Source organism: Panthera uncia, chromosome X, assembly GCF_023721935.1.
Source record: "Panthera uncia isolate 11264 chromosome X, Puncia_PCG_1.0, whole genome shotgun sequence".
Taxonomy (NCBI): domain Eukaryota; kingdom Metazoa; phylum Chordata; class Mammalia; order Carnivora; family Felidae; genus Panthera; species Panthera uncia.
In genome coordinates, this window is record NC_064817.1 from 77,664,543 (window position 1) to 77,689,938 (window position 25,396).

Consider the following 25,396-nt stretch of genomic DNA (forward strand, 5'->3'; position numbering starts at 1 on the left):
CGCGTGTTTAGCGCAGATCTCACGCGCCGTACGGAAGTGTGCTCTGGCGCACCGGAAGCGGCCGGAAGAGAGCGATGGCGGGTTTGACTGTGAGAGACCCTGCGGTGGATCGTTCTCTGCGTTCGGTGTTCGGTGAGAGGAATTCGTGGAGCCAAGCATCAGGGAGGGGCAGAAAGAGACAGGGGCTACGAGGAATTCCCCGTGCACCTCATGAATTGCCACAGGAGCTGGTTATGGGTTGGGCTTGCAGCTCTACCTGCCTATCCTGTGGGGCGGCCAACCTGGTGGACTCGCGGGCAAAGTGATGCCCCTTTCCCCTGAGGTCTCACAGCCTTTCTAAGATGTAGCTGAGAAAGTTAAACTAGCGTTCAGCTTCTATGCGTTTGTCCTTTCACGAGCTTCAATCATTGCCTGCAATTGAGGGCGCATGGCAACTGTCCCGTACTACTTCTCACCCCCTTTCTCAGAATTCAGATTATATGCTGAGTGTATAGATCCTTGTGTTCACTTGCCGCCGTCCATAAGGACTTTCCTCTGCGTTTTACCGTAACATTATCTAGTTAGATACCGATAGCGGCCACCTGGCTTCTTAGGGTGAATTGTGAATGAATTTTTAAAATACCAAATACATTGGTATTTTTAGTTCTTATTGATAAGATTCGCAGATTTTCAGGTAAATACCAATGCCAGAGTTTTTCACCAAAGTTAAGGAAAATCATAACACTTGTCAGATAAGTCTACGAACTGCTACTAAGGAGTGCCTATACCTTTTATTATGTACCTTTAGTGGTTTATTTGTTTTGTAATTAAAGTCAGCAGACAAAATTGAAATCTTATCTGAAGTACCATGGAACTGGGATTGTAGGAACACAATTTTGAAGTAGTTATATTTTCAATGATATAACTAGATACTGGTTTACTTTCTCACCAGAGAAATGGGTTACAAACTCAAAAGTTTTCATATGTTGTCTATTTTCTTCGTAGTGGGGAATATTCCATATGAGGCTACTGAAGAGCAGTTAAAGGACATCTTTTCTGAGGTTGGACCCGTTGTTAGTTTCAGGTGAGATCCCCTTTGACTACTTAGGGTCTTTAAAATCACAAATTTGGCCATTAGCAATAATGGCAAGGTTTTTACTGGTGACTTTTCACATTCTTCTGTTTTTTTGTAACAGCTTTATTCAGGTATGATTCATATACCATACAATCCACATTTATTTTTACTAAAAGATACTTTTTTTTCATTTAAAAAATATTTCAGTGAGGGGCATCTGGGTGGCTCAGTCAGTTAAGTGTGACTTCGGCTCAGGTCATGATTTCACGGTTTCAGTTCAAGCCCCACATCAGGCTGTCTGCTGTCAGCACAGAGTCCGCCTTGGATCCTCTGTCTCCCTCTCTCTCTGCCCCTGTCCTGCACACTCTCTCAAAAATAAGCATTAAAAAAAATATTTCAGTGGGGCGGTCAGAGTGATAAAGTTACTTGTCTTACAGTGGACCAAATTAGAACATGGCAACGTTAGCAGGAAACCTATATGTGTGTAACATTTGTGTCTGATACTTGGTTCTGCTCTTCCAGGTTGGTATATGATAGGGAGACAGGAAAGCCAAAGGGTTATGGCTTCTGTGAATACCAAGACCAGGAGACGGCACTTAGTGCCATGCGAAACCTGAATGGGCGTGAATTCAGTGGAAGAGCACTTCGTGTGGACAATGCTGCCAGTGAAAAGAACAAAGAAGAGCTGAAGAGTGAGTATAAACCTTATTTGTATGCAACATGAGTTAGTAAAGATGTATTGAAGATTTTCCATTTATGACATGTTTTAGCATCTAGTGAAATGGTTAGCCATGTAGCTTTTTTACTTGACCCACTTAAGGCGCCTGCATTAAGTAAGTGTATTTCTTTGAGAAACAAAGTACAGTTGACTTTAGAACTCCCTCTAGTTGCCAAGCAGTTGATTTCTACTTAAAGATGAATTCGGGCTCACTAAGCCATTAGTTGCACTAAAAACTGGGTCATTAGTTTGCCACTGCTGTAACTGTTTGTCAGATCTGTAATTAGTGGGATTACTAAGGCATTCTCTCGGCTTTTTTCATGAAGTAACAGATGAGGAATTACATTTTGAAATTGGTATCTTTATTATTTTGCTTCTGAAAATTAGCATCTTTATCTATTGTTTTGCTTCTGAAATGAGTTGTCAAAAGAAATTGATATGCCCCATCCCTAATTTAGGTTAACATTGTCCACCTACGTGATCTTAGTCCCAGCTTTCCTCTAAGAGCAGAAAATACACTCTGTCACTTTCCTCTACAGAAATATGAGACTTGCAAATCACTTATTTCTCGGTTCCAGAGAATTTACAGTTATCAACGGGTCCTGGAAGGGAAGTAGCCCTGGAAAGTAGATACTTGAAATGATTTAGCTCTTAATTTTGCCTCCTTAACTTTTTGTACTTTCTTCCTGATCAGGCCTTGGCACTGGTGCCCCTGTCATTGAGTCACCTTATGGAGAGACCATCAGTCCTGAGGATGCCCCTGAGTCCATTAGCAAAGCAGTTGCCAGTCTTCCACCAGAGCAGATGTTTGAGCTGATGAAACAAATGAAGGTGGGAGGAGGCATTAGGTTAAGAACAAATCAAATCACAGCAAATTTTCAAGGAGTTAATTGATAAAGTTAATGGAAATGACTTCCTGAGCTCAAATATAAGGTGTGCCTGTTAATCACCATTTCTTGCACCTTTGATATGCCATATATCCATAGCATATTTTACATTTTGTGCAAGGAGCTTTCCATTTTTGTACACGAACACAACTATACAGTCTGGCTTTTTGTGGCCCATAGATATCAGATGCAGATACTCAAATGTGACTTTTTTCCTAAATGGTGGTATTATGGTATTTGAAATGCCTCTTTCTTCTCTTGCCTGTCATGACCAAAATTTTGTGTGCTATGCAAAAACCAATGATAGCTTAAAAAGCTTCTTGAATATTACATTTCTCAGATGAGAATGGCTCTAAATTACTATTAATTTCTAAGTAATAAGTATTGAACCTAATGATGAATCTGTTTATCTTCTCAGCTCTGTGTCCAGAATAGTCCTCAGGAAGCACGGAACATGTTGCTTCAGAACCCTCAACTGGCTTATGCTTTGCTACAAGCACAGGTAGTGATGAGAATTGTGGATCCAGAGATTGCCCTGGTGAGTGCTGCTTGTTTTTTATGGAAATGCCACAATAAACTTTGAGTGGGGTCGGAACTACTTGATTGCTTTGTTAAACAGCTCATAGATTTGTCTTTTCGTTTTTTAGAAAATTCTGCATCGTCAGACAAATATCCCAACACTGATTGCAGGCAACCCTCAGCCAGTCCACAGTGCCGGCCCTGGCTCAGGATCCTCTGTGTCAATGAGCCAGCAGAATCCTCAGGCCCCTCAGGCCCAGTCTTTGGTAGGGCTTTACCTCTTAATATTACTTTTACCTGTTTTAGAATGCCATTTTCATTTTAGGAAGATATATTGAAAGAAGAATAGTCAGGAGTTGAAGATGATAATTTCAATTTCCAGACATGATAGCAATTTTCAGTTTGCAGGGTATGTGGCCTCTGAATGAATATAGATTCAGTGCCAAGTTTGTAAAACAAAAAGGTCCTTTCTGTGTGCCCTTTTATAGAAGCTAATCTTTTGTTTACGTGCATGCATGGTACTGTGGTTAACAGTTTGTTATTCTACATAGGTCTCATTTAGTACTTATAGCAATTGTATCAGGTTGGCACTCTTATTATCTCCTTACCAATGAAAGTGTAATGCTTGCTTTCCAACCATGACACAAAACTTTGAAGCCATAAGAAATAAATACATTGGAAAGCTGAAAATTTTCTGTATAAAGAAAAAGAAATAGGGACGCCTGGGTGGCTCAGTAGACTAAGCATCTGAATTCTGCTCAAGTCATGATCTCATGGTTTGTGAATTTGAGCCCCGTGTCAGGCTCTGTACTGACAGCTCAGGACCTGGAGCCTGCTTCGAATTCTGGGTCTCCCTCTCTCTGCCCCTCCCCTGCTCTCTCTCTCTCTCAAGAATAAATAAACATTAAAAAATTTTGAAAATAAACACCAAAGACAAATGACAAATTGGGGAAAGTATTTGCCACACTCATGATGGACAATAGGCTGATTACTTAATCATGTTCGAGAATGTTTATTGTCACAATATAATAGTGAAAAATTGAAACATCCTAAATGTACATCAGGGGGAGAATGGGAAAAATGTATATTTATCCACTGTGTCCCCATGAATGACTTTCAAAAACATAATTCCATCTAAGCAGGTAAGATGAACTAGGATACAATGCTATCAACACAGATAACCCAAACATTCTAAAAGTGAAAATAAGTGGATGTAGAAGCCTTCTCAAAATATGGGATATATGTGTTTGCATATATCCCAAAAATATGCTGAAATGTGTTTAGTATGTATGTTTAGTTTGTAATGATTTATATATGATTTCAAAACATCTGTAAAAATTCTTAAGTGGTTGTCTTAAGAAGGGGATATAGGGAGGCACCTGGGTGGCTCAGTCAGTTAAGCCTCCGACTCTTGATTTTGGTTCAGGTAATGATCTCATATGAGGTCATGGGATTGAGTCATGCAGTGGGCTCCATGCTCAGTGTGGATTGGGATTATCTCTCTCCATGCTCACTGTGCTTGAGATTCTGTCTCTCTCTCTCTCTCTCTCTCTCTTTCTCTCTCTCTCTCCCCCCCCCCCCGCTCACACTCTCTCAAGATAAATAAGCTTAAAAAAAAGGATACAATATGCAGTTGGGAAAGACCATACAGCAGATTTCAAACATATATATTATTTATTTCCTAAACTGTACGTTTATTTTATTTTGTATATAATTTATATATCTGGACTTTTTCGTAACAAAAATGTTCAACCTCAAAATAAGACAAATGTGAACAGAAATTGCAATAATCTATCATTTTTTACCTATCACATTGGGGGAGATAAACAACTTGAAGTCAACCATGGGTGCTACATGTGGCCTCACAACACATATCAGACTTGTCAGTCTCTACTTTTATATTTTTAATAAAGTTTATTTATTTTTTTGGAGAGAGAGTGTATGCATGTGAGTGGGGGAGGGGGAGAGAGAGAGACTATCCCAAGCAGGCTCTGCACTGTCAGCATGGAGCCTGAGATGGAGCTTGAGCTCACGAATCATGAGATCATGACCTAAGTTGAAATCAAGAGTTAGAAGCTTAGGGGCGCCTGGGTGGCGCAGTCGGTTAAGTGTCCGACTTCAGCCAGGTCACGATCTCGCAGTCCGTGAGTTCGAGCCCCGCATCAGGCTCTGGGCTGATGGCTCGGAGCCTGGAGCCTGCTTCCGATTCTGTGTCTCCCTCTCTCTCTGCCCCTCCCCCGTTCATGCTCTGTCTCTCTCTGTCCCAAAAATAAAAAATAAAAAACGTTGAAAAAAAAAAAAAAAAAGAAGCTTAACTGACTGAGCCACCCAGACACCCAGTCTCTGCTTTTAGAGTGTGGTCCATCTTAATTGTGTTCTGTATAACCAGGCTCATCATGTGTGTGTCCAGAGGCATGTACATACTCTGTTTTTTCTTTTGATCAGGGTGGAATGCATGTCAACGGTGCACCTCCTCTGATGCAAGCTTCTATGCAGGCTGGAGTTCCAGCACCAGGGCAAATACCAGCAACTGTAACAGGACCTGGCCCTGGTTCCTTAGCTCCTGGAGGTATGTTTCATTTAGAGTCTTCACCATTTTGGTATTTTGCTAAAGTTTTGTTGTAGCAATTGGTATGTTGTAGCCACATTATTACATGCTAAAGAGATCTTGATACAAAATTAATATGCAGCTAGGAAATATATCCTAGGTGTAGGAAATAGTTGATATCTTATATATAGATCTTCTATGTCTGATTAAGAGAACAAGGAAAAGGACTACAAAATGGGAAAATCCAGTAAAACTTCCAAACTTCCAAATGGAATGAATGGGAACTAGACCAAGCCAACAAATAGAAGGTACGGGAACAACATTGTAAAGTAAGTAATAATAAACATAGAGTAAGGAGGAAGGAATAAAATCTTGTATAGAAGTTAATTCTACTAAATGTGAAGGGACTCAATTTTCCCACTGAAAGCCAGAGATTTGGGTTAAATGGCACATAAAAAGACACAAAATAATTGTACTTATTATTATATTTAACAAGTATAAAATTGCACTTTATTAAATGTAATCAGACAAAACTACAAAAAGAAAAAACATTTTGAAGCTGTATCTTTTCATTGAAAGTGTGTATATAGAAATTAAGAGTGTTGCTATTCTTGTAGTTTTTTCTCATTCAACACTCATAACTAAAAAAGTTATGAGTGAAATAGCGATTCCCTATATGAAACTCCTGTATGAACACATGACGTGTATCAATATTAAAGTTTTTTATGCAACGAAATTGCTTCTTGTTAATTTATCTAATCTAGGTTAGATTGACTACAGCATTACTACTAGAGGATAATTGAATCAAAATTGTTCTGTATTGTAGAGAACCTGGTCTACAGAGCTAAGTTGACAAGGAATAGAGGAAGGGATTTTAAAAGAAATTTCAGCAAACTCATGATTTCCATTTATCTATGCAGTTAAAATATCTTTCAGTGAAAAAAATGAATTCTGTATTTTATACATTTTTGAGTTATGGGTACCTAACTTAAAAATATTACAAATTGTGATGTGGTCCTACTACACATGACAAGTATGCAACCCATGATATATGCAGCTCATAATGTAAGTTGAAAAACACCCAAAGTGGACTATACCCTGTGCAGGGAGACAAGTGCACTTGGATGTCACAACAGTGTCAAGTTGCTGTAAAAGTTTCTGTGACCTCCATTTCTGCATTTGACATTATCATGAATTGTTAATATAGTGTGTGGATCAGCATTGTCTGTGGACCACACTTTGAGTACCTTTGTACTAATGGACCAAAAATAAGTGAAGACATTGAGGAATAAAGTAGCAGAACCAATAAGCGCAATTTATTATTGAGATTTGACTAAAGAATATACTTTTCCCCCCAAATGACCATGGAACAGTAAAAAAAAAAAAAAAAAAGTGACTATGTAGTTGGCCATAAAATTAAAAGTTTAAAAAGTAGAGATTTTACAGGCCACATTCTCTTATTATAAGCCAATAAAATTAGGGGCGCCTGGGTGGCTTAGTTAGTTAAGTGTCCGACTTCAGCTCGGGTCATGATCTCACAGTTCACAAGTTTGGGCCCCACGTCGGGCTCTGTGCTGACAGCTCAGAGCCTGGAGCCTGCTTCAGATTCTGTGTCTCCCTCTCTCTCTCCTCCTTCTCCACTGGCACTTTGTCTCTTTCTCTTGCTTGCTCACTTGCTCAAAAATTAATAAACATTAATTTTTTTAAAAAATAAGCCAATAAAATTAGAAATAACTAAAAGGTGACTGAAAAATAACCTTTACTTGGGAAATTAAGGAACATACATTAGGTATCCTTGAATTAAAGAGAACATAAAAAGGAAATTTGTAAATTATCCAAAAGACAACAAAAATTGTGTACTTTATACAAAAAAGTGTGGGAAATAGTGAAGGCAGTACTTAAAATGAGTATCTTTAAATGTCTGTGTTATTAAAGAGTAAAAGAGCTCTAAGTGCTGGTTTTAAAAAATTAGGAAAATAATATTTTCGATGGTATGTTTTGTGAGTTTGTAGCACTTATATTCCTGAAGTTTTTAAAACATCACTAGGACTTTTAAAATACCCTCTACAAAGCTCTTTGACAATTGTTGAGAAGAGGGAACAACCTAGTAGAAAAGTAGGCAAAGAAAATGAGTAGGCACTTCAAAGAAGAGCAAATCCAAATGGCAACAAAAACAAATCCATTTATAGTCATAGAATTGGAAATTAAATAACAAGATTTCAAAGATAGACGACACTATTGGTGGGGAAAGTGGTATCATAAATTAATTGGTAGCGGAAATGTGAAGTTTTTCAGCCTTTTAAGAAACTAGTCTCACATTTAAAATTCATGTACACTTTGACCCACCAATTCCACTTCTGGGAAGCTAGCCCATACAAATAAAAGTGTCATCATGTGATAGTGTATAATATGAAAAATTAGGCCCAGAAGTCCTTCTGCCACTGCTTTTCTTAGATCCTAAATCTTTGTATTGTTTTACTGAGTGGTCTGAATAAATCCTAGAATGTTTTGATTAGAAAAGACCTTTGAAATCATTTAGACCTGTTCTCAAACTTTAATGTACATTAGAATTACCTAATTAGCTTATTAAAACTTAGATGCTGCTTCCCACACTGAGACATTCTAATTCAGCAAGTCTGAGTTAGGGCCCTGGAATTTGCAGTTCTAATAATTCCTTGGTGATACTGACACTTCTGGTCTGGGGACCACATTCTGAGAACCACTGGTTTAGACCAACTCATTCACTTTGCAGGTGAGGAGTCCTGGGCATATGCTAATTGTATTAAATCACTTGTTCAAGGGGCGCCTGGGTGGCTCAGTCGGTTAAGCGGCCGACTTCAGCTCAGGTCACGATCTCACGGTCCATGAGTTCGAGCCCAGCATCGGGCTCTGGGCTGATGGCTCAGAGCCTGGAGCCTGCTTCCGAATCTGTGTCTCCCTCTCTCTCTGCCCCTCCCCCATTCATGCTCTGTCTCTCTCTGTCTCAAAAATAAATAAAAAAAAGCGTAAAAAAAAAAAAATTTAAATCACTTGTTCAAAATCACAGTTACTTTGTTCCAGTAGAGATATAGGGCTATCCCAGGTTCAGGTTCTTAATTAATGGCTCTTTGGTTCCTGGCATGTTAAATGGAGTAAGAGAATATTATGTATTTTTGATATTTTAGTTAAGTATTAATGAACTGCAAACAGTAAAGCTTGTCTTTTCTCCCCGCTCACAGAATATATTGTTGCTTTAAGGAAAAAAGAATTACTGCTATATGGAAAGGGCAAGATAAGGACTTGTGATGCATAATTATTCTTTGTGTAGCAATCCTCATATCCCAACTGGTTAGGGTAGAACTAAGTGGTTCTCAATCCTGTTAGACCCTGTGGCCTCTTTTCATAACAGATACTTTGCAGTGACTTTTTACTATCCTGAAATGAAATGCACACTTATAACCTACTTAACATGATTTCCAAGAAAATAATGTCCTAACTACAATATAAAGGAGAAGCAAAAAGAAATTAACCTATAATAAAAAATATTTTTAATACACAAGTGTTCAGGCATGACTACACAAGAAACCAAAAGATAGCAGTCAGATGCTTGCACCTATACCATGAAGTAAAAGCTACAAATGTAGACAAATACAGGTATGTTGTTTTGGCAACACAAATACCAAAGAGACTATTGATGTTAGTGATGTGATTTTTCTCAAGTGGTGAAAACTCTAGGTAAAATTCTTAACAAAACAAAAAATGCAGTACCCATAATTAACTCAGTAATTGTATTTCTGGAAAATTCAGTACATCTGTGTACATACATAAGTAGGGAAAAGAACTTTTTGTTTACAAATACAACAGACTTAGGTTCTAATTCAGATGACCATAAGCAGGTTTTCATTTATGTTAATGTTCACCAAGGCATTTGAGAGTTTTGCAAGACAAGATGATTCTGGATTCTGGAGGACTATCTCAGACATTGCAGGGCATCTAGTATCCCTGTTGGCTTTTCATTAAATGCCAGCCATGCCCTCTAAATCTTTTCACAACTAAAACCCACACATTTACAAAATACCCTGGGAACAGTATTGCCTCCTATGAGAGGAGTTATGTGGATAAGTGCCGTTTTTCTCCTATGTAACAACTTCTGCCAAGGTTTTGGTAACCAGTGAGATTAAGTATTGTCATTTAACTTGGTCTTTTGTCACTGAAGCCTAGAGTTTACTAACAAACTCTATCTTCTGTATACCTGTATTGTTTCAGGATAGTTATGATGTTCCTGAGTAGTTTTCTGCCTCTGAGGCCAAAAGAGAACATTTGTTAACTCAGCCACCGTCCTAATTTTTTCTCCACTGTCATAATTTGTGTTTTTCTTTGCTTCCCTTTATCTTCTAGGAGGAATGCAAGCCCAGGTTGGAATGCCAGGAAGTGGACCAGTATCCATTGAGCGGGGACAAGGTAAATAAATATTAATATCTGATTAATGTGGATTGGACTTGGAAATATTCTACATCTGCACTATCTTACTATGGCAGCCACTAATGATATATGGCTATTTGAATGTTAAGTTAATTAAAATTAAATTGAAATTAGGTAAAACTTAAAATCCAGTTCCTCATTCACACTAGCCACATTCCAAGTACTCAATGGCCACATGTTGCTAGTGGATACTATACTGGATAGTGCAGATATAGAATATTTCCATCATTGCAGAATATACAGCACCAGTCTAGATTTTCCATCTAGTGACTCAGAGCCCAGCTGTATAAGAATTGATGATAAATCAAATGGATCCTTTGTTTCTATTTATCACTTTTTCCTAATAGTCTAATGATTCTACTGACATATTCTCTGTCACTCTGTGGCTATCTGTTGACTGAGTAAGGAATTTTAGTAATAAGTATGTAACACATGACTGGGCATGAAGAAGCCTAAATTTAAACTGCAGAGAAAACTGGGAGGAGGTCAGAGGTCTAAAGCTTACTTGATAAGAAGAGCATGTTGTACTGTGGCAGTAACACTAGACACCACAGCAGAGCCACTCCAAAATCTCCACGTTATTTCCCTCTGTTACTGGAGTTTGAAGAAAAAGAAAATGTAGTTTGGTTGAAAACATTAGGAGGAGACAGTGAGAAAACAGAAGGAATGAATGATAAAACTGAGTGCATACTGTGGGCAAGGCACCTTAATTTTCATAGACAACTGTGTGAGTTAGGTGGCAGCACCTCAGTTTTCAGGTAAACAGGTGGAGGCTCAGAGTTTTAAAGTTACCTATTTGGTAGGTAGTAAGTAAGTAAATACTGCTATCTGAGTAATGTGGACAGGACTCGGGCCACTCATCTCTTCCAGCCAGTAAGTGGCAGAGCAAGTCTCTGAAGTCTCTGAAAAAAAAAAAAAATCTGTACTCTATCTCAAGAGTGCCTTCAGTGCTTTTTGTTCTTACTCATTTTGTCATTTGATGAGAAAGAACTGCTTTGGACGGCACAGAGAAGTTTAAGTTACTTCCTAGCATATGGCCTATAAGAAAAACTCATTTTTTAAAAGCAAAATATTAACATAGAGGCCTAAGTACTTTACTTCTTGTCTATAGTTTGTCCACTAGGGTTGGTTGTTGAAGTGACAGAACTAATAATCTTGTCAGATAGTTGACAGTGGGACCAAGCTCTTGACCAAATGTCTTACCTAAAGCAGCCTGTGCTTTCGTGCTTTGTGCCCCTCCCTCTCGGCCACTATCAGCAGATCGTATGTGTATCCCAGAATATTTTTGCATTAGGGAGAAATTGGGGTTGCAGTCATATTCTTCTTCCCAAGCCATCAATCAATCAGTCACGCTTTAGGTGTTTAATGCATACTTCCACAAGACATCTTTCCTGCTATAGTTGTCTTCACCTTTCTGGTCAAAAGTTAGCAAAGGGAAATGACTTGGATTTTGAAGGTAGATAGGTGTGTCTTCTTGAAGAGATAAAGTGAGATGAGTTTTCTTTTATAGTTTGTCTTCAGTACTTAGCAGAGGAAGCAAGAATCTTTCCGTTTGTACCCAGTTTTTCTTTTCCTGGAATCCATGCTTCTTATACGCATTTGTAATGGTAAAAGGAGACAGCGACATGTTTAAAAAGATACTTCTTGCCTTCCGCCACCTTTGTGTAGTATTAGCACCCTTGTCATCTCATTAGTCTTTGTTTGCTGTTGTCATGTTTCATTATTACTAGAGACTTGAAGTGGCAGAGTGTTTCTTGAGGGGCAATATTGTCTTTCTTTGTCTAAAGCTCACTCACTGCATTTCCCATGGAAATTTTTGTGCTTAAAAATATGGCAAAAATAGTACTGTCCAACTTGTGTTATGGGCCTCTTCAGACTAAATCTTGCCTTCTAGGTTCAGTACAGTTTCTTTCATGTTTTGCTTATGAATGTATGTTTATGTTCTTTGCCTAACTAGAAGTTCAGAACCATCCTTTTTTTTATTTTGTTTCCTTTTTTTTTTTTGTAGTGATGTAAGGAGATTTAGGTGGACTTGTAGCAGAGGCGAAAATCGAAAGTGGCTGAGTAAAATCATTGGCTGACAGGTTTCAACTTAGGAGGCAATCTTATCACAGCGGAACAATTTCAGATCCCAAAGAAGCTAATATAGTTCAGGAACATTTTGTAGCCTGGGGCAGGCTCCTTGGCTTTGTAACTTACGTGTATAAATCTCCAGTGTCTGTATGTGTATGTTTCTCTGTGTGTGTGCACATGCACAAACTGTTTCAAGTGTCTGCTCTTTCTCCTTTTGAACTTACTGCTCACCTAGGAACCCTACAGCACTCGCCCGTGGGACCCGCCGGGCCTGCATCAATTGAGCGAGTTCAAGGTACCCATTGTATCTGCGGGTTTCCTTTTGTTTGTGGTGTTCAGGGTGGGACGTTGAGAGGACAAGGGCTGCTTGGCAGTCATCCTCACGTTCGGAACCCAAAAGGGTAGTGTTTTGGGTTTTTGTTTTTAAATTTTTTTCCTGTTGGGGCCACAAGCCTAAGATTGACCTCTTCACACAGGGCAGAGAACATGGATGATATGGGCATCTGTCCGAGGCTGTACTCCCTCCCTACTGGTGTCAGGAGGCTTGGATGGAATAGCAGTCTGTAAGGAGACAGCAGGTTCTTGCAGAGCCATGGCAGTGTTCACATAATGCCAAGACCCTACCTCTCTTTTGTGACTCTGGTCCTTGAACTAAGATTGATTATAAGGAGAACCAGGAGCATAAATTTCTTCAGGTTGCAGTGCTAGTCCTTGGCAGGTTGCTTCCCACTTTGCTCTTTATATAATTCCATCCATACCTCTGACATGGCACAGATTCTGCCTACACCCTGCTTCTGTTCTTGAGCTGCAAGAGGAGTCTGCTGTGGTGAGGTTTCACCCACTCTCAGGTGTCTGAATTATGTTGTCAGTGGTTATATAGAGTCATTTCTTGTTTTCCTTATGTGTCCTTCACAACAGTAACTCCCTGTTTGCTTTCCTGTCAGTGCCAATGCAGGACCCCAGAGCAGCTATGCAGCGTGGTCCCTTGCCTGCCAACGTCCCAACTCCTCGAGGTCTACTAGGAGATGCTCCAAATGATCCACGTGGAGGCACTTTACTTTCTGTAACTGGAGAGGTAGAGCCTAGGTAAGCACTAACAGAAGGAAAAGATTGGATGGGGCATCTGGGTGGCTCAGTCGGTTAAGTGTCTGACTTCGGCTCAGGTAATGATTTCATGGCTCATGAGTTCGAGCCCCTCATCTGGCTCTGTGCTGACAGCTCAGAGCCTGGAGCCTGCTTTGGATTCTGTGTCTCCCTCTCTCTAGGCCCCTCCCACACTTGAGCTCTCTCTCTCTCAAAAATAAATAAACATTAAAAACATTTTTAAAAAGAAGGAAAAGACGAGGAATCAGAATTTTCCCTTGGTTTGAGAACATAGTCTTTCTGTACCAGTGGTACCTATTTGTCTACCTCAGAAGATAGATAAGTATTCATAGCCACTGTCCAAGACTAAGCACTTCTCCTTGGACAGAACCATATAGTTGAGTATGTCATTTTGAATGAACCATGGCTACTGCATCTTTACAAATTAGAAATTCTGGCATATGTATCTGAACAGGAAAAACTTCTTTTGCATAATGGTAGTAATGGTATTAATAATAGCAGTAATGATAATAAGAACGATGATTGATGCTAATGGGGATTATGCCTCTGACTCTGCTGTGAGTACTTTACTTAGATCATCTCATTAAGTCTACACAACCACCCTGTGAGATTGATACTAATATACCAGTCATATTTTACAGAGGAAGAAACGAAGCTATAGAGAGGTTAAGTAAATGTGCCCAAGATCACACAACTAATGTGTGATAAAGCCTGGATTTGAACCCATACAGTAACCCATGTTTTTAAGCACTGTACTACATACTCATTCTGTACAGTGGATATCTTACCTCCTCAATTATGAGCACCCTGACCAAATGTGAAATTCTAGAATGCGTGGATTTACATCTCACTAGCGCTTTTTTTGACCTGTTTGGTGTTAATTCTCTTAGAATTCGTAGACTGATGTTTGCATCAGTTCTTTGATTTTTTACTTACTGATCTTCTGGTTAATAGTTTTGGTTGTTGTTTTGTTCTGTTTTAAAATATAACATTTTCCTCCATCTCTAGAGGTTATCTGGGACCACCTCATCAGGGTCCACCCATGCACCATGTCCCTGGTCATGACAGCCGTGGCCCACCCCCACATGAAATGAGGGGAGGGCCATTAGCTGAGCCCAGACCTCTAATGGCGGAGCCAAGAGGACCCATGCTAGATCAGAGGGGTCCACCGTTGGATGGCAGAGGTAAGGGGGAGACCACATCACAAGGCTGACTGGTAGTTGCGGGCTGATAATAAACCCAGCTATCTTAGGCCCTAAGCTGGTATAAAGAAGGTAGGGCAGTGGGGTTGAAAAACATTTTTAAGGTTAATCTGCAAATCTGCGAAATTGGGAAGGAGAACGTAGTATCATGTGCACTTGAACAACACGTTTGAACTGCACAGGTCCACTTATACATGATTTTTTTTTTTTTTTGGTAAATATAGTACAGTGCTAGTTTCCTTAAGATTTAATTAATAACATTTTCTTTTCTCTAGCTTACTTTATTGCAAGAATGCAGAACATAATACACATAATATACAAAATATGTGTCAATCAACAGTTTATGTTTTTGGTAAGGCTTCCAGTCAACAGTAGGCTATTAGTAGTTAAGTTTTAGGGGAGTGCTTTAGTCCTCACACTGTTCAAGGGTCAGATATAGTTGTGGGGGAGATGTGACTAGAGGAATAGATTTCTTCTTTGATTGTTGGGTTTTTTTGCAGTAAGGATAAGTAGCTACACAGTAGTTTTTCTTACAACTTTCTTTATAGGCGGAAGAGATCCCCGAGGCATAGATGCACGAGGAATGGAGGCACGAGCCATGGAGGCTAGAGGATTAGATGCCAGAGGATTGGAGGCCCGTGCTATGGAAGCCCGAGCGATGGAGGCCCGTGCGATGGAGGCCCGTGCGATGGAGGCCCGTGCAATGGAAGTCAGAGGGATAGAAGCCAGAAGTATGGATACAAGGGGCCCAGTCCCTGGTCCTAGAGGTCCTATACCTAGTGGAATCCAAGGTCCCAGTCCAATTAACATGGGGGCAGTTGGCCCCCAGGGATCCAGACAGGTATGTGCAACACTCACTTCTTACTTCTATGTGAAATCTTAATCTATTCAGGAATTGATAATTAAGCCTGTTACTGCTTTCTGATTTAGGCTATTTCTCAGTTTGTTAAAACGGGAAGATTAGAATCTCCCTTCTTTTAGTTTCTGTGTCCCTTAAGGTGGTTATTTGCTAGGCACCAGGATTGTGGCAACCTTGTCCCACAATTTAAGGAGCTCTTCCATTCAGACCAGAGTCCCTGCAAATTTAGGAGACAGAGTGTGTCTCACTAGAATCTAGGCATGGATAATTTGAAAAATCTCCTCCAAATGATTCTAATGTACAACCATAAGAACTGCATTAGAGCATATGAACAGCTATAGGTAATCAATTCAGGTAATCTTAGTTTTGCAGAAACCTATTTTAATTTACTTTCATCAAACAGCCTAAGTGAACAGTGGAGTATCAGAGGCAATTTACTAATGCTTACCTTAAAACCTGTGGAACTGAATTCTTATCTCTTCTTGTTTGGCTCTTTCCAGCTCTGTGTATGTGGTGATCTATGATTGTCTATGTGTTGTCATCTCCTCCCTTCTCAACACAGTTGGTTGTGGGGAGATGGTGGTATACATGTAGCTTCCCTGAGTTTTTAGGTGCTAGCACCTTCATCTCCCTCTAGCCCCTCTGTCTTCCTTTCTCCATTTGTCTTCCTCCTTCCTCTATGTACTTCTGGCTCTCTTCCCTCTTCCATATGTTTATGTGTCTTGCTCTCGTGTGTGTGTGTGTGTGTGTGAGAGAGAGAGAGAGAGAGAGAGAGAGAAAGAGGTAGGGGGAGAGAGTCAGCTGGAATTGAACATGTCAGCCATCCATTTCTCTTGTTTTATAGATTTGGAAATTGAGATCCAAGAATTCAGGTTACTTGTCCAAATTCACACAACTAAAAAGTAACAGAGTAAGGAATAGAACCCACTATTTTTTTCCACTGTACCACTCTGTCCTGTTATCTGCATGTTATGTATGTGTGTAGACATACATGTCTGTATGTCTGCCTCCCCCTCTTTAATAGGAAATACGAATATGTCGTTTTCTGGTATGTGTGAAATAAAACCGTTCTCTATTTTTTTCTTTCAAGTTATGCTTTTTAAAAAATGTGTGTGTGTGGGCCTTGTTGTTTATTCTGCCCTCTATGGTCAGTAGCCTCATAACAAAAATGGTTTTTATGCATTTATTCAGTCATTCAACAAATATTTATTGAGCACCTCCTGTGTAGCAGAGACAGCTTTAGGTACTGGGGATATAGCAGTGTGAACAAAACAAAGTTCCTGCCCCCTTGGAGCTTGCATCCTAGCTGGGAAAACTGACAACAATTACATGATGTGCTTATATAATTCTGTCAATATTTTCATTGAAAATAATGGTTGGAAGACTGTTTCTGGAGAAAGTCTTGCTCTTTCATCTCTGCTAGCGCTTGAACTCATTACTCTGTAGTGTTAGGTTTATATAATTTTAATTAGTAGATTGTATAAAGCCTATTAGATCTGAGGGGAAAACAAACAAATTTTATCTTCAAACCTTTTTTTAAATTGTTTAAAGTAGTATGTTCATTCATACATAAAAGATATACAGTGAGAACCTTGCTTTGTCCACTGTATCCATCTCCCTTGTGACCCCCACCTCCTACAGATAATTGCTTTTGTTCAATTTTTGTTATATCTTTCTAACAAAGAAGACTGTTAGAAAATATGCATTGTTAAAAAAAAATGTATATATTTTTCCTTTCTTTCACTGTCCTTGTGCCTAGGGCAAAAGCATAAACTAGGACTATCTTAGGCAAACCTGGTTGTGTAGTCACCTATATTGTGACTTATCTGCCTCGAACAGGCACTCCTGGAAACTTGAACTGGCCATTATTGAATGGTTAGGTCATGTTATAATACTTCAAATTAGTACTGACTAAAATGTAAAAAATGTTATCCTCACAGATATTTCAGATCTGTAGCACAACATTAAAGTTCAGACTGGTCTCTGGATTCAGTATTGATAACAGAAAGTGATAGGGGCGCCTGGGTGGCTCAGTTGGTTGAGCGTCTGACTTCGGCTCAGGTCATGATCTCACGGTTCGTGGGTTCGAGCCCCATGTCGGGCTCTGTGCTGATGGCTTGGAGCCTCGAGCCTCAAGCCTGCTTCAGATTCTCTGCCCCTCTCTGTCTGCCCCTCCCCTGCTCACACTCTGTCAATCTCTCTCGAAAAATAAATAAGCATTAAAAAAAATGTTTTTCAAGAAGAACAGAAAGTGATAATGAAGTGTATTATGCTTCCTTCCCTTCTTAAACAAGATAGGAAAAACAATTTTCACCATTTTTTGATTACTCAAGGTCATCATTACATGTACCCATTACTTTATATGCTGTAACAGAAAACACAGTTACCTCCTGTTTGGTTTCTGGTCTCCTCCACTGTCAGTTTGTCACCTGGCTCTTCACATTGCTGTCCTGGTATCTGCTCCTAACGGTTTATCACATTTCTTTTTGAGTTTTGATGCTTCTAATTTTCTGGAGAAGCAGGTAACAAGTTAACAATTTGTGTTTAATAAGAGTACCTCAACTCTGGGTGAATGCCTGAGTGTGAACATAATAGCAGAGGGAACTTAAACAGTGATTCTAGGTGCTCTGAGGCCTTTTCCTTGGGGTATGGTAGTCTTCCCAAAGATTGAAGTCACCGAAGATCTTAAATAAGTGATATAACTGCATTTTGTTCTTTTAACTTGCGTCAGTGATATTTCTTGGTCTGTAATTTAGCAGAAAGTATCTGCTGCATATTCTCTCTGGGAAGTTATAAAAAGCAAATGTTGGGCTAATAACAGTCTTTTCCCCAGAGGCCTTCCCATCTCCTTTCTGCCTCTGCCATTATGATCGTCTCTGCCCTTACTTGTGGGATAGGGCCCTTTGGAACAAACTGCCTATGTCTGATTGAACTAGAGGTAGGCGGTATCCCTGTGAATGTAGCTTCCCCAGTGAACCAGCGTACATTATTTCTAGAATCTGCTGGCTTTCATTTCTGTTTCCACTGAGCACTAGTTTCTAGGATGCTCTCAGTTTTCTCTGTGCTTATGCAGCTGGATTTTGCTTGATTTGATGGTATCTGATTGTTCAGTGTTATATTTGTTGATGATGCTGAGCTGTTGTAAGCAAATGTGTCTAAGTTGCTAGTTGATCTCTGGCTAAACCCTGCCTTCTGCCATTGCTAACAGTAGGAAATGATCTTCAGAATCATTAATTTGCTTTTTTTGTTTTTTTACTCATATCCATAATCAGATCATGTTTTTCACATTATTATTGGATCCTGAATACCTATATGAGAAGTTCTGAAACATCTCTCCTCATCTCTCTTTATGCATATAGGTCCCAGTTATGCAGGGAGCAGGCATGCAAGGAGCAAACATTCAGGGTGGAGGTCAGCCTGGGGGCTTTAGTCCTGGCCAGAACCAGGTCACCCCACAGGACCATGAGAAGGTAAGCAACACTGCCTCCAGCGGCACACTTCTCTTGGATTCTGCTTTTCTTTTTTCTTTTTTAATTTTTATTTATTTTTGGGAGAGAGAGAGGGGGAGAGCAAGAGAGAACAAGCGGGGGAGGGACAGAGAGAGAGGGAGACACAGAATCCAAAGCAGGCTGCAGGCTCTGAGCCGTCAGCACAGAGACCAATGCGGGGCTTGAACTGAAGAACTGCGATATCATGACCTGGGCCGAAGTTGGACACTTAACCAACTGAGCCACCCAGGTGCCCCTAAATTTTTTTTTTTTAATTTACATCCAAGTTAGTTAGCATATAGTGCAACAATGGTTTCAGGAGTAGGTTCCTTAATCCTTGTTTGTTCTCCATATTTAAGATTCTCTTATGTTTTGTCCCCTTCCCTGTTTTTCATATTATTTTTGCTTCCCTTCCCTAATGTTCATCTGTTTTGCATCTTAAAGTCCTCAAATGAGTGAAGTCATATATTTGTCTTTCTCTAATTTCGTTTAGCATACTACCCTCTAGTTCCATCCACGTAGTTGCAAATGGCAAGATTTCATTCTTTTTGAATGCCAAGTAATACTCCATTGTTGTATATATACCACATCTTCTTTATCCATTCATCCATCGATGGACATTTGGGCTTTTTCCATACTTTGGCTATTGTTGATAGTGCTTCTATAAACATTGGGGTGCATGTGCCCCTTTGAAACAGCATACCTGTATCCATCCCTTGGATATATACCTAGTAGTGCAATTGCTGGGTTGTAGGGTAGTTCTATTTTTAATTTTTTGAGGAACCTCCATACTGTTTACCTGAGTGGCTGCACCAGTTTGCATTCCCATAATTTTTTTTAATGTTTATTTAGTTTTGAGAGCAAGTGAGCATGAATAGGGGAGGGGCAGAGAAAGAGGGAAACACAGAATCCAAAGCAGGCTCCAGGCTCTGAGCTGTCAGCACAGAGCCTGACAAGCTGTCAGCACAGAGCCTGACACGGGGCTCGAACCCACAAACTGTGAGATCATTACCTGAGCCGAAGTTGGACGCTCAACTGACTAAGCCACCCAGGTGCCCCAGGATTCTGCTTTTCAATTACTATGTGAATGTCCTGGGTCTCTGGAGTTCCTTTGGAAGCAATGGTTTACTCCTATAACTTTTTTTATGATCTTGCTATCTGAAAATTTATCAGCCTGGTCTTAAATATCTTTTCTTTTTTAATGTTTTGTTTTATTCCTGAGAGAGAGCATGAGCAGGGAGGGACAAAGAGAGCGGAAGACGCAGAATCCGAAGCATGCTTCAGGCTGAGCTGTCAGCACAGAGCCCCACACAGGGCTCAAACCCACAAACTGCAGGATCATGACCTGAGCCAAAGTCAGACGCCCATCTGACTGAGCCACCCAGGTGCCCCTATGGGCCTGATCTTAAAATTCTTTAGTGGATGTATATAAATGGTGGCTTATCTTACATTTCAGACTCAAATGGCAGCTTATCTTACATATCAGACTCATCTGCCATAACTGTTTTTGTTTTTTTTTTTTTTTTGTAGGCCAGCTTGACCTGAAAATCCAAGTCTCTTTTTTCCCCACCTCTTTGTATTTTATCCCTAAAAACAATAGCAAATCCCCCATGAGTATGTCTTTCTGTTTCTATATTTGACCATTGTGGGGAGCTCATGTCTGATGGAAAGACTAAAACTTGTAAAAAAGAGAGACTTTCAAAATGGGATAAAAAACTAAAGACTTCCCAAGGCTCACAGATAACGTGTTAGTCTGCAAGAACTTTGGGTTCATGCAGGTGTCTGATTCGAGTCTTCTAATCTTAGGTATTATTGTACTTGAGCTTTTCATTGTGCCTTTTCTCACCAGCTGGGTTTTTAACTTGGTTTGGGTGTTTTTTGTGTACAGTATTCTAGGCGTGAAATATCCTTCCTTTTTAGACAGAAGCTGGTGTTGTTTTTATGGCTGCCATCATGAAAACTCACTCCCTTTTTTTTTTTTTCCTCTTCACAGGCTGCTTTGATCATGCAGGTTCTTCAACTGACTGCCGACCAGATCGCCATGCTGCCTCCTGAGCAGAGGCAGAGTATCCTGATCTTAAAGGAACAAATACAGAAATCCACTGGAGCACCTTGAAAGGTAAGCCAACTTAACCTAAGTTGGACAAGCTCCTTGTGCATTTGGGGTATTAGATGCTTTCAACCTTAACCAACAACACTCTCCTGATCTCAAGACTGTCCGAGGACTGCAGTCCTCTTGGCTACACTCTTTACCCTTCATTAGATTAGATCAGTTCCTATGAAGATAGCAGAAGGCAGCACGGTATTTGTTCAGTTGTTGAGTTGGTTGTAAGCTTTTTTTTAACCTTTCTTTCCTAATGGCAGAAGTAACATGTGATCACTTTTACAAAGTTAATCAAACACAGAAATGTAGAAAGGTCAGGGTAGGAAGCTCTGCTTCCTCAATCTCATTCCCCGAGCAACCTCTAAATATAGTTTGGTGGGTATCCTTCCAGAATCAGTTGTGTTATTTTATTCCACATATTCTCCATCAAAATGGAGAAAATGCAAAGCATTTCAATAAGATGTATAAATATTTTAGTTTCCAGTATTTATTTAATATTGACTGTGTTGAGGTTAAACTGATAGAGCACCATCACCATCAGTCCCTTTACATTTTAGAGGCTGCGGTACACCTCTGCCCTTTATTTTTCTTGCTTATCAGTCATGTAAAAGGGATCATAATCACGTGACCTAACCTGATTCTATGTATTTGAGTTACTTTTAAAACCCTTTTTCCCCAACACCTTGTATTTTGTAAATAATTATTTTCTAAAAACAGTTTAAAATTCACATTGTCCCAATATCGGCTGGAATATCACATCGTGAATTTCTACTTTCTACCCCATCTGTATTATAATTCCCATCCACATATTATAACAGTGAGGGGCGCCTGGGTGGGTCAGTCGGTTGAGCATCTGACTTGGGCTCAGGTCATGATTTCACAGTTTGTGGGTTCGAGCCCCGCGTCAGGCTGTGTGCTGACAGGTTGCTCAGAGCCTACAGCCTGCTTCAGATTCTGTGTCTCCTTCTCTCTCTCTCTGCCCCTCCCCCGCTCATGCTCTGTCTCTCAAAAATAAATAAATGTTAAAAAATATTATAATATAATAGCGAACTCATTTACACCATTTAGCAGTCTTTACTAAATATGTTGTGTTTTAATCCATATTTGTAATGTCATTAAAACATCCAAACCAGAAACATGCGTCATATCTGTATTTAGGCTTTAAATTTTTTTTTAATATTTAGTTTTGAGAGATAGAGTGTGAGCAGGGGAAAGGCGGAGAGAGAGAGGGAGACACAGAATCTGAAGCAGTCTCCAGGCCCTGAGCTGTCAGCACAGAGCCTGACGTGGGGCTCGAACTCACAAACCATGAGATCATGACCTGAGCCGAAGTCGGACGCTTTAACCAACTGAGCCACCCAGGCGCCCCTGTATTTAGACTTTAAATGACTAAAGTGTAATGAGAAGCTGTCCTAGATGGATGGCTAGCTAGACTTTAACTTTTTAGTCCAGATACCTGAGGCATTTTTTTTTTAATTTTTTTTAACGTTTTTTTATTTATTTTTGAAACAGAGAGAGACAGAGCATGAACGGGGGAGGGGCAGAGAGAGAGGGAGACACAGAATCGGAAGCAGGCTCCAGACTCTGAGCTGTCAGCACAGAGCCCGATGCGGGGCTCGAACCCACAGACCGTGAGATCATGACCTGAGCCGAAGTCGGACGCTCAACCGACCGAGCCACCCAGGCGCCCCCTGAGGCATTTTTTTAGTAAAAGAATAGGCTATTATATTTAGAGTAATAGATTAAAAACTATTCCTCTCTTTTACTTTTTCTAATTTATTTATGTCAGAGAAGGCATGCCCCACAACATGGAGAAATTACTCTTTTTGGATAATAGAGGTAGAAATATTTCTGAAAGTTCTTTCATTATGTATTCTTGCTCATAAGCTATTCCCAAGCCATGCACACAAACCACAGGGCAAGGGTTTTTGTTTGTTTCTATTTTGAAATAATTAATATAAATTCACAGAAGGTTGGAAGAATAGTACAAAGAGCCTCGTGTACCCATCCTTAAACTTCCCCCAAGGATAACATCTTGAGAAGCTGTTGTGCAGTGCCTTTTTGGTTTGTAATACAAAACTAAGAAATTGACATTGGTACATTTCTGTTGAGTACAGACCTTACTCAGTTTTCACTATTTTTTAGACATATTATTTGTGTGTGATCAGTGGTTCTCATCCAGAGGCAGTTTTGCTCCATATAGGAAATTTGGAAATGTCTGGAGACATTCTTGGTTGTCAGAACTTTAGGGGATAGTGTACTACTGGCATTCAGTAGGTAGAGACCAGAGATGCTTCTGAACATCCTATAACCACAGGACCTCCCCCCACCCCATAACAAAGACTTACCTGTCTCCAAATGTCAATATTGCTGAGGTTGAGAAACCCTGCTGTCGGGTGATTACTTTGGGGATCCTGGAGGTAGACACCTTAGGAATCTGTCCCTGGTGATTTGCCTTTTTGCATAGCCTCCCTCCCTTCCTTACTTTAAAATTTTTTTTCCTGATGTTTGGGGAAGAGAACTTTTTCTCCATTTCTAATGGCTTTCTCCCAACTTTTTCTTACAGGTTTTCAAAAATACCTGGCAACAAATCTGGAAATTAATTCCATAACTTTGTTGAAATGTTGCAAATAGATGACTTCTGCATCCTAACCCTTGAATGACTCAAATTGGTGCCAGGTGGAGGATTCCCATCACCTTCTCTCAGAACAAAATCAGTTCATTCTATTGTCTTAGTTTGTATATTTTATGTGACTTGAAATAAACTTTGAACACAATTTTAGTATACTGCAGATTGATACACACGACCTTTTTGCTTTTAAAAAGCTGTACACCAAGGGTGAAACCTTAGATGTGTTTTCAACCCTTACCGCAGTATTGTACTTTAATGTTATATTGCCATAGCTCTGTTTTTCCTTTAAGTTAACCACTTATTCTTCTTGATGATATTCGAGAATTTCTCAGAAGCAGTGTTTTCTAGAACTTAGTTTTTGCTTTGTTTGCTTCCAGCAGAAATAATGCAATTTGCCCTTTGAGAACTTGCTAGAACTTCTGAGTTTACTGGGAGAAAATAGCCCATGCTTAGAGCTATAAAATGGCCAGAAGGACAACAAAGAAAGAGCCTAGCAGAGCAGTGTATTTAGTGTAGAAAAATCCAATTATCAGAATGTACTTTTGTTTAATAGCAGGTTTATTCACATGCATAGTTCAGAATTAAGACAAAATGTTGTATTGGCACTGGTTCAAGTGTGTCAGCAACACAAGAGACTGTTGACATTTACCTGTCCTAAAACTCTTCAGTCTCAGTAGTCAACCTTGAAAGTTAAAAAAGCCACTAATTTTTCACATGTTCAAGATGAAATAAAAACTAAATAGAAATCACATGAACAAAATACATTCATTCTACCTTCTAGATAATCACTAACCTACAGTCTTCCTCTATAACCAAACTTATTCTGGGAAATTAAAACATAGAAAACCCTGAAACTTTTACATTCTTCTCATTTATTTTAAGAGGACCAAATGTAGAGCATAAGTATTCAGATTGCCCATTAGGCCTGCCCCTGCCTGCTTCCTTGCAGATAGACGTGACCATAATTAGTGCCACTAGTTCTAACCTATGGCTCTTCCAGCCTAGCATTCTCTCTCTCATAGTGGCATTAAGGAGGAACATGATTTCTCTCCATCAGGCCAACCTCAAGAGGTTAAGAGATGCCTTAATAATTAGTAAAGTTCCACTGGAACTACTCTTTTAGCCTATTTATATTCTCAGAATCCTACCCCCTGGGTTAGGATTATGGTTAAGTGAATTAAAAGCCTGCCATAGGCTTAGAGAATGTAATAGCATATTGCTTACACGTCAAGCAAAAGAATGCAATGATAATCAACTTTATGAGAGACACTGAAATTAAGGGATTTTCTACTCTGATGTGTAAACATTTACTACAACAAAAGTTTGCTGAATAAAATATTTCATATTACAACTTAGGAAGAAAAAACTTGCTCAAAACAGCTAAGGAGATTTCTAGGTATCCTGCTCATCCCCAATTTGGGCTTGGATGTTGATTATACATAGGATTATTATCATTACCTTTTCTGCCTACTTCCATGAATATTCTAGGCCTTATTGTGTTGATTTTAGCAGCAATCATATCTTGAAGAGTCAATATATTTAGACATTGAAATCAAGAGTGAAGCCTTTCTCATTAGGGACTCATAAGTTTCAAGGAACACTAAGACTCCAAATCAAAGTCAATGGAGATCAAATTATCATATGGTCAGCAGTTGTCTAAGAGGAACCACATCACCAAGGTTCCATTGTGCATTTTCCTAAATCATTACTAAGTTTAATTTAGATAGCTGAAATCCAGGAAGTCAAT

At 39.6% G+C, this 25,396-nt stretch overlaps 1 protein-coding gene and 1 non-coding gene across 3 annotated transcripts; both read left to right on the top strand.

Moving 5' to 3' along the window:
- Positions 1-23,794, top strand: CSTF2 (cleavage stimulation factor subunit 2). 2 transcript variants are annotated; one of them, XM_049644043.1, is made up of 15 exons: positions 1-132; positions 985-1,063; positions 1,577-1,746; positions 2,467-2,603; positions 3,078-3,197; positions 3,307-3,444; positions 5,624-5,747; positions 10,104-10,166; positions 12,496-12,555; positions 13,205-13,346; positions 14,373-14,548; positions 15,115-15,407; positions 18,785-18,895; positions 20,907-21,032; positions 23,584-23,794. In XM_049644043.1, the coding sequence occupies exons 1-14, from the start codon at positions 75-77 to the stop codon at positions 21,027-21,029; spliced, it is 1,794 nt and encodes a 597-aa protein (XP_049500000.1). In that variant the 5' UTR covers positions 1-74; the 3' UTR covers positions 21,030-21,032; positions 23,584-23,794. The 2 variants fall into 2 exon arrangements, with proteins under 2 accessions (XP_049500000.1, XP_049500001.1); XM_049644044.1 differs by lacking the exon at positions 12,496-12,555.
- TRNAR-UCG (transfer RNA arginine (anticodon UCG)) lies at positions 17,445-17,529 on the top strand. The gene has a single exon. It is a non-coding gene; the product is annotated as a tRNA-Arg (tRNA).
- Positions 23,795-25,396: the final 1,602 nt, after the last annotated feature.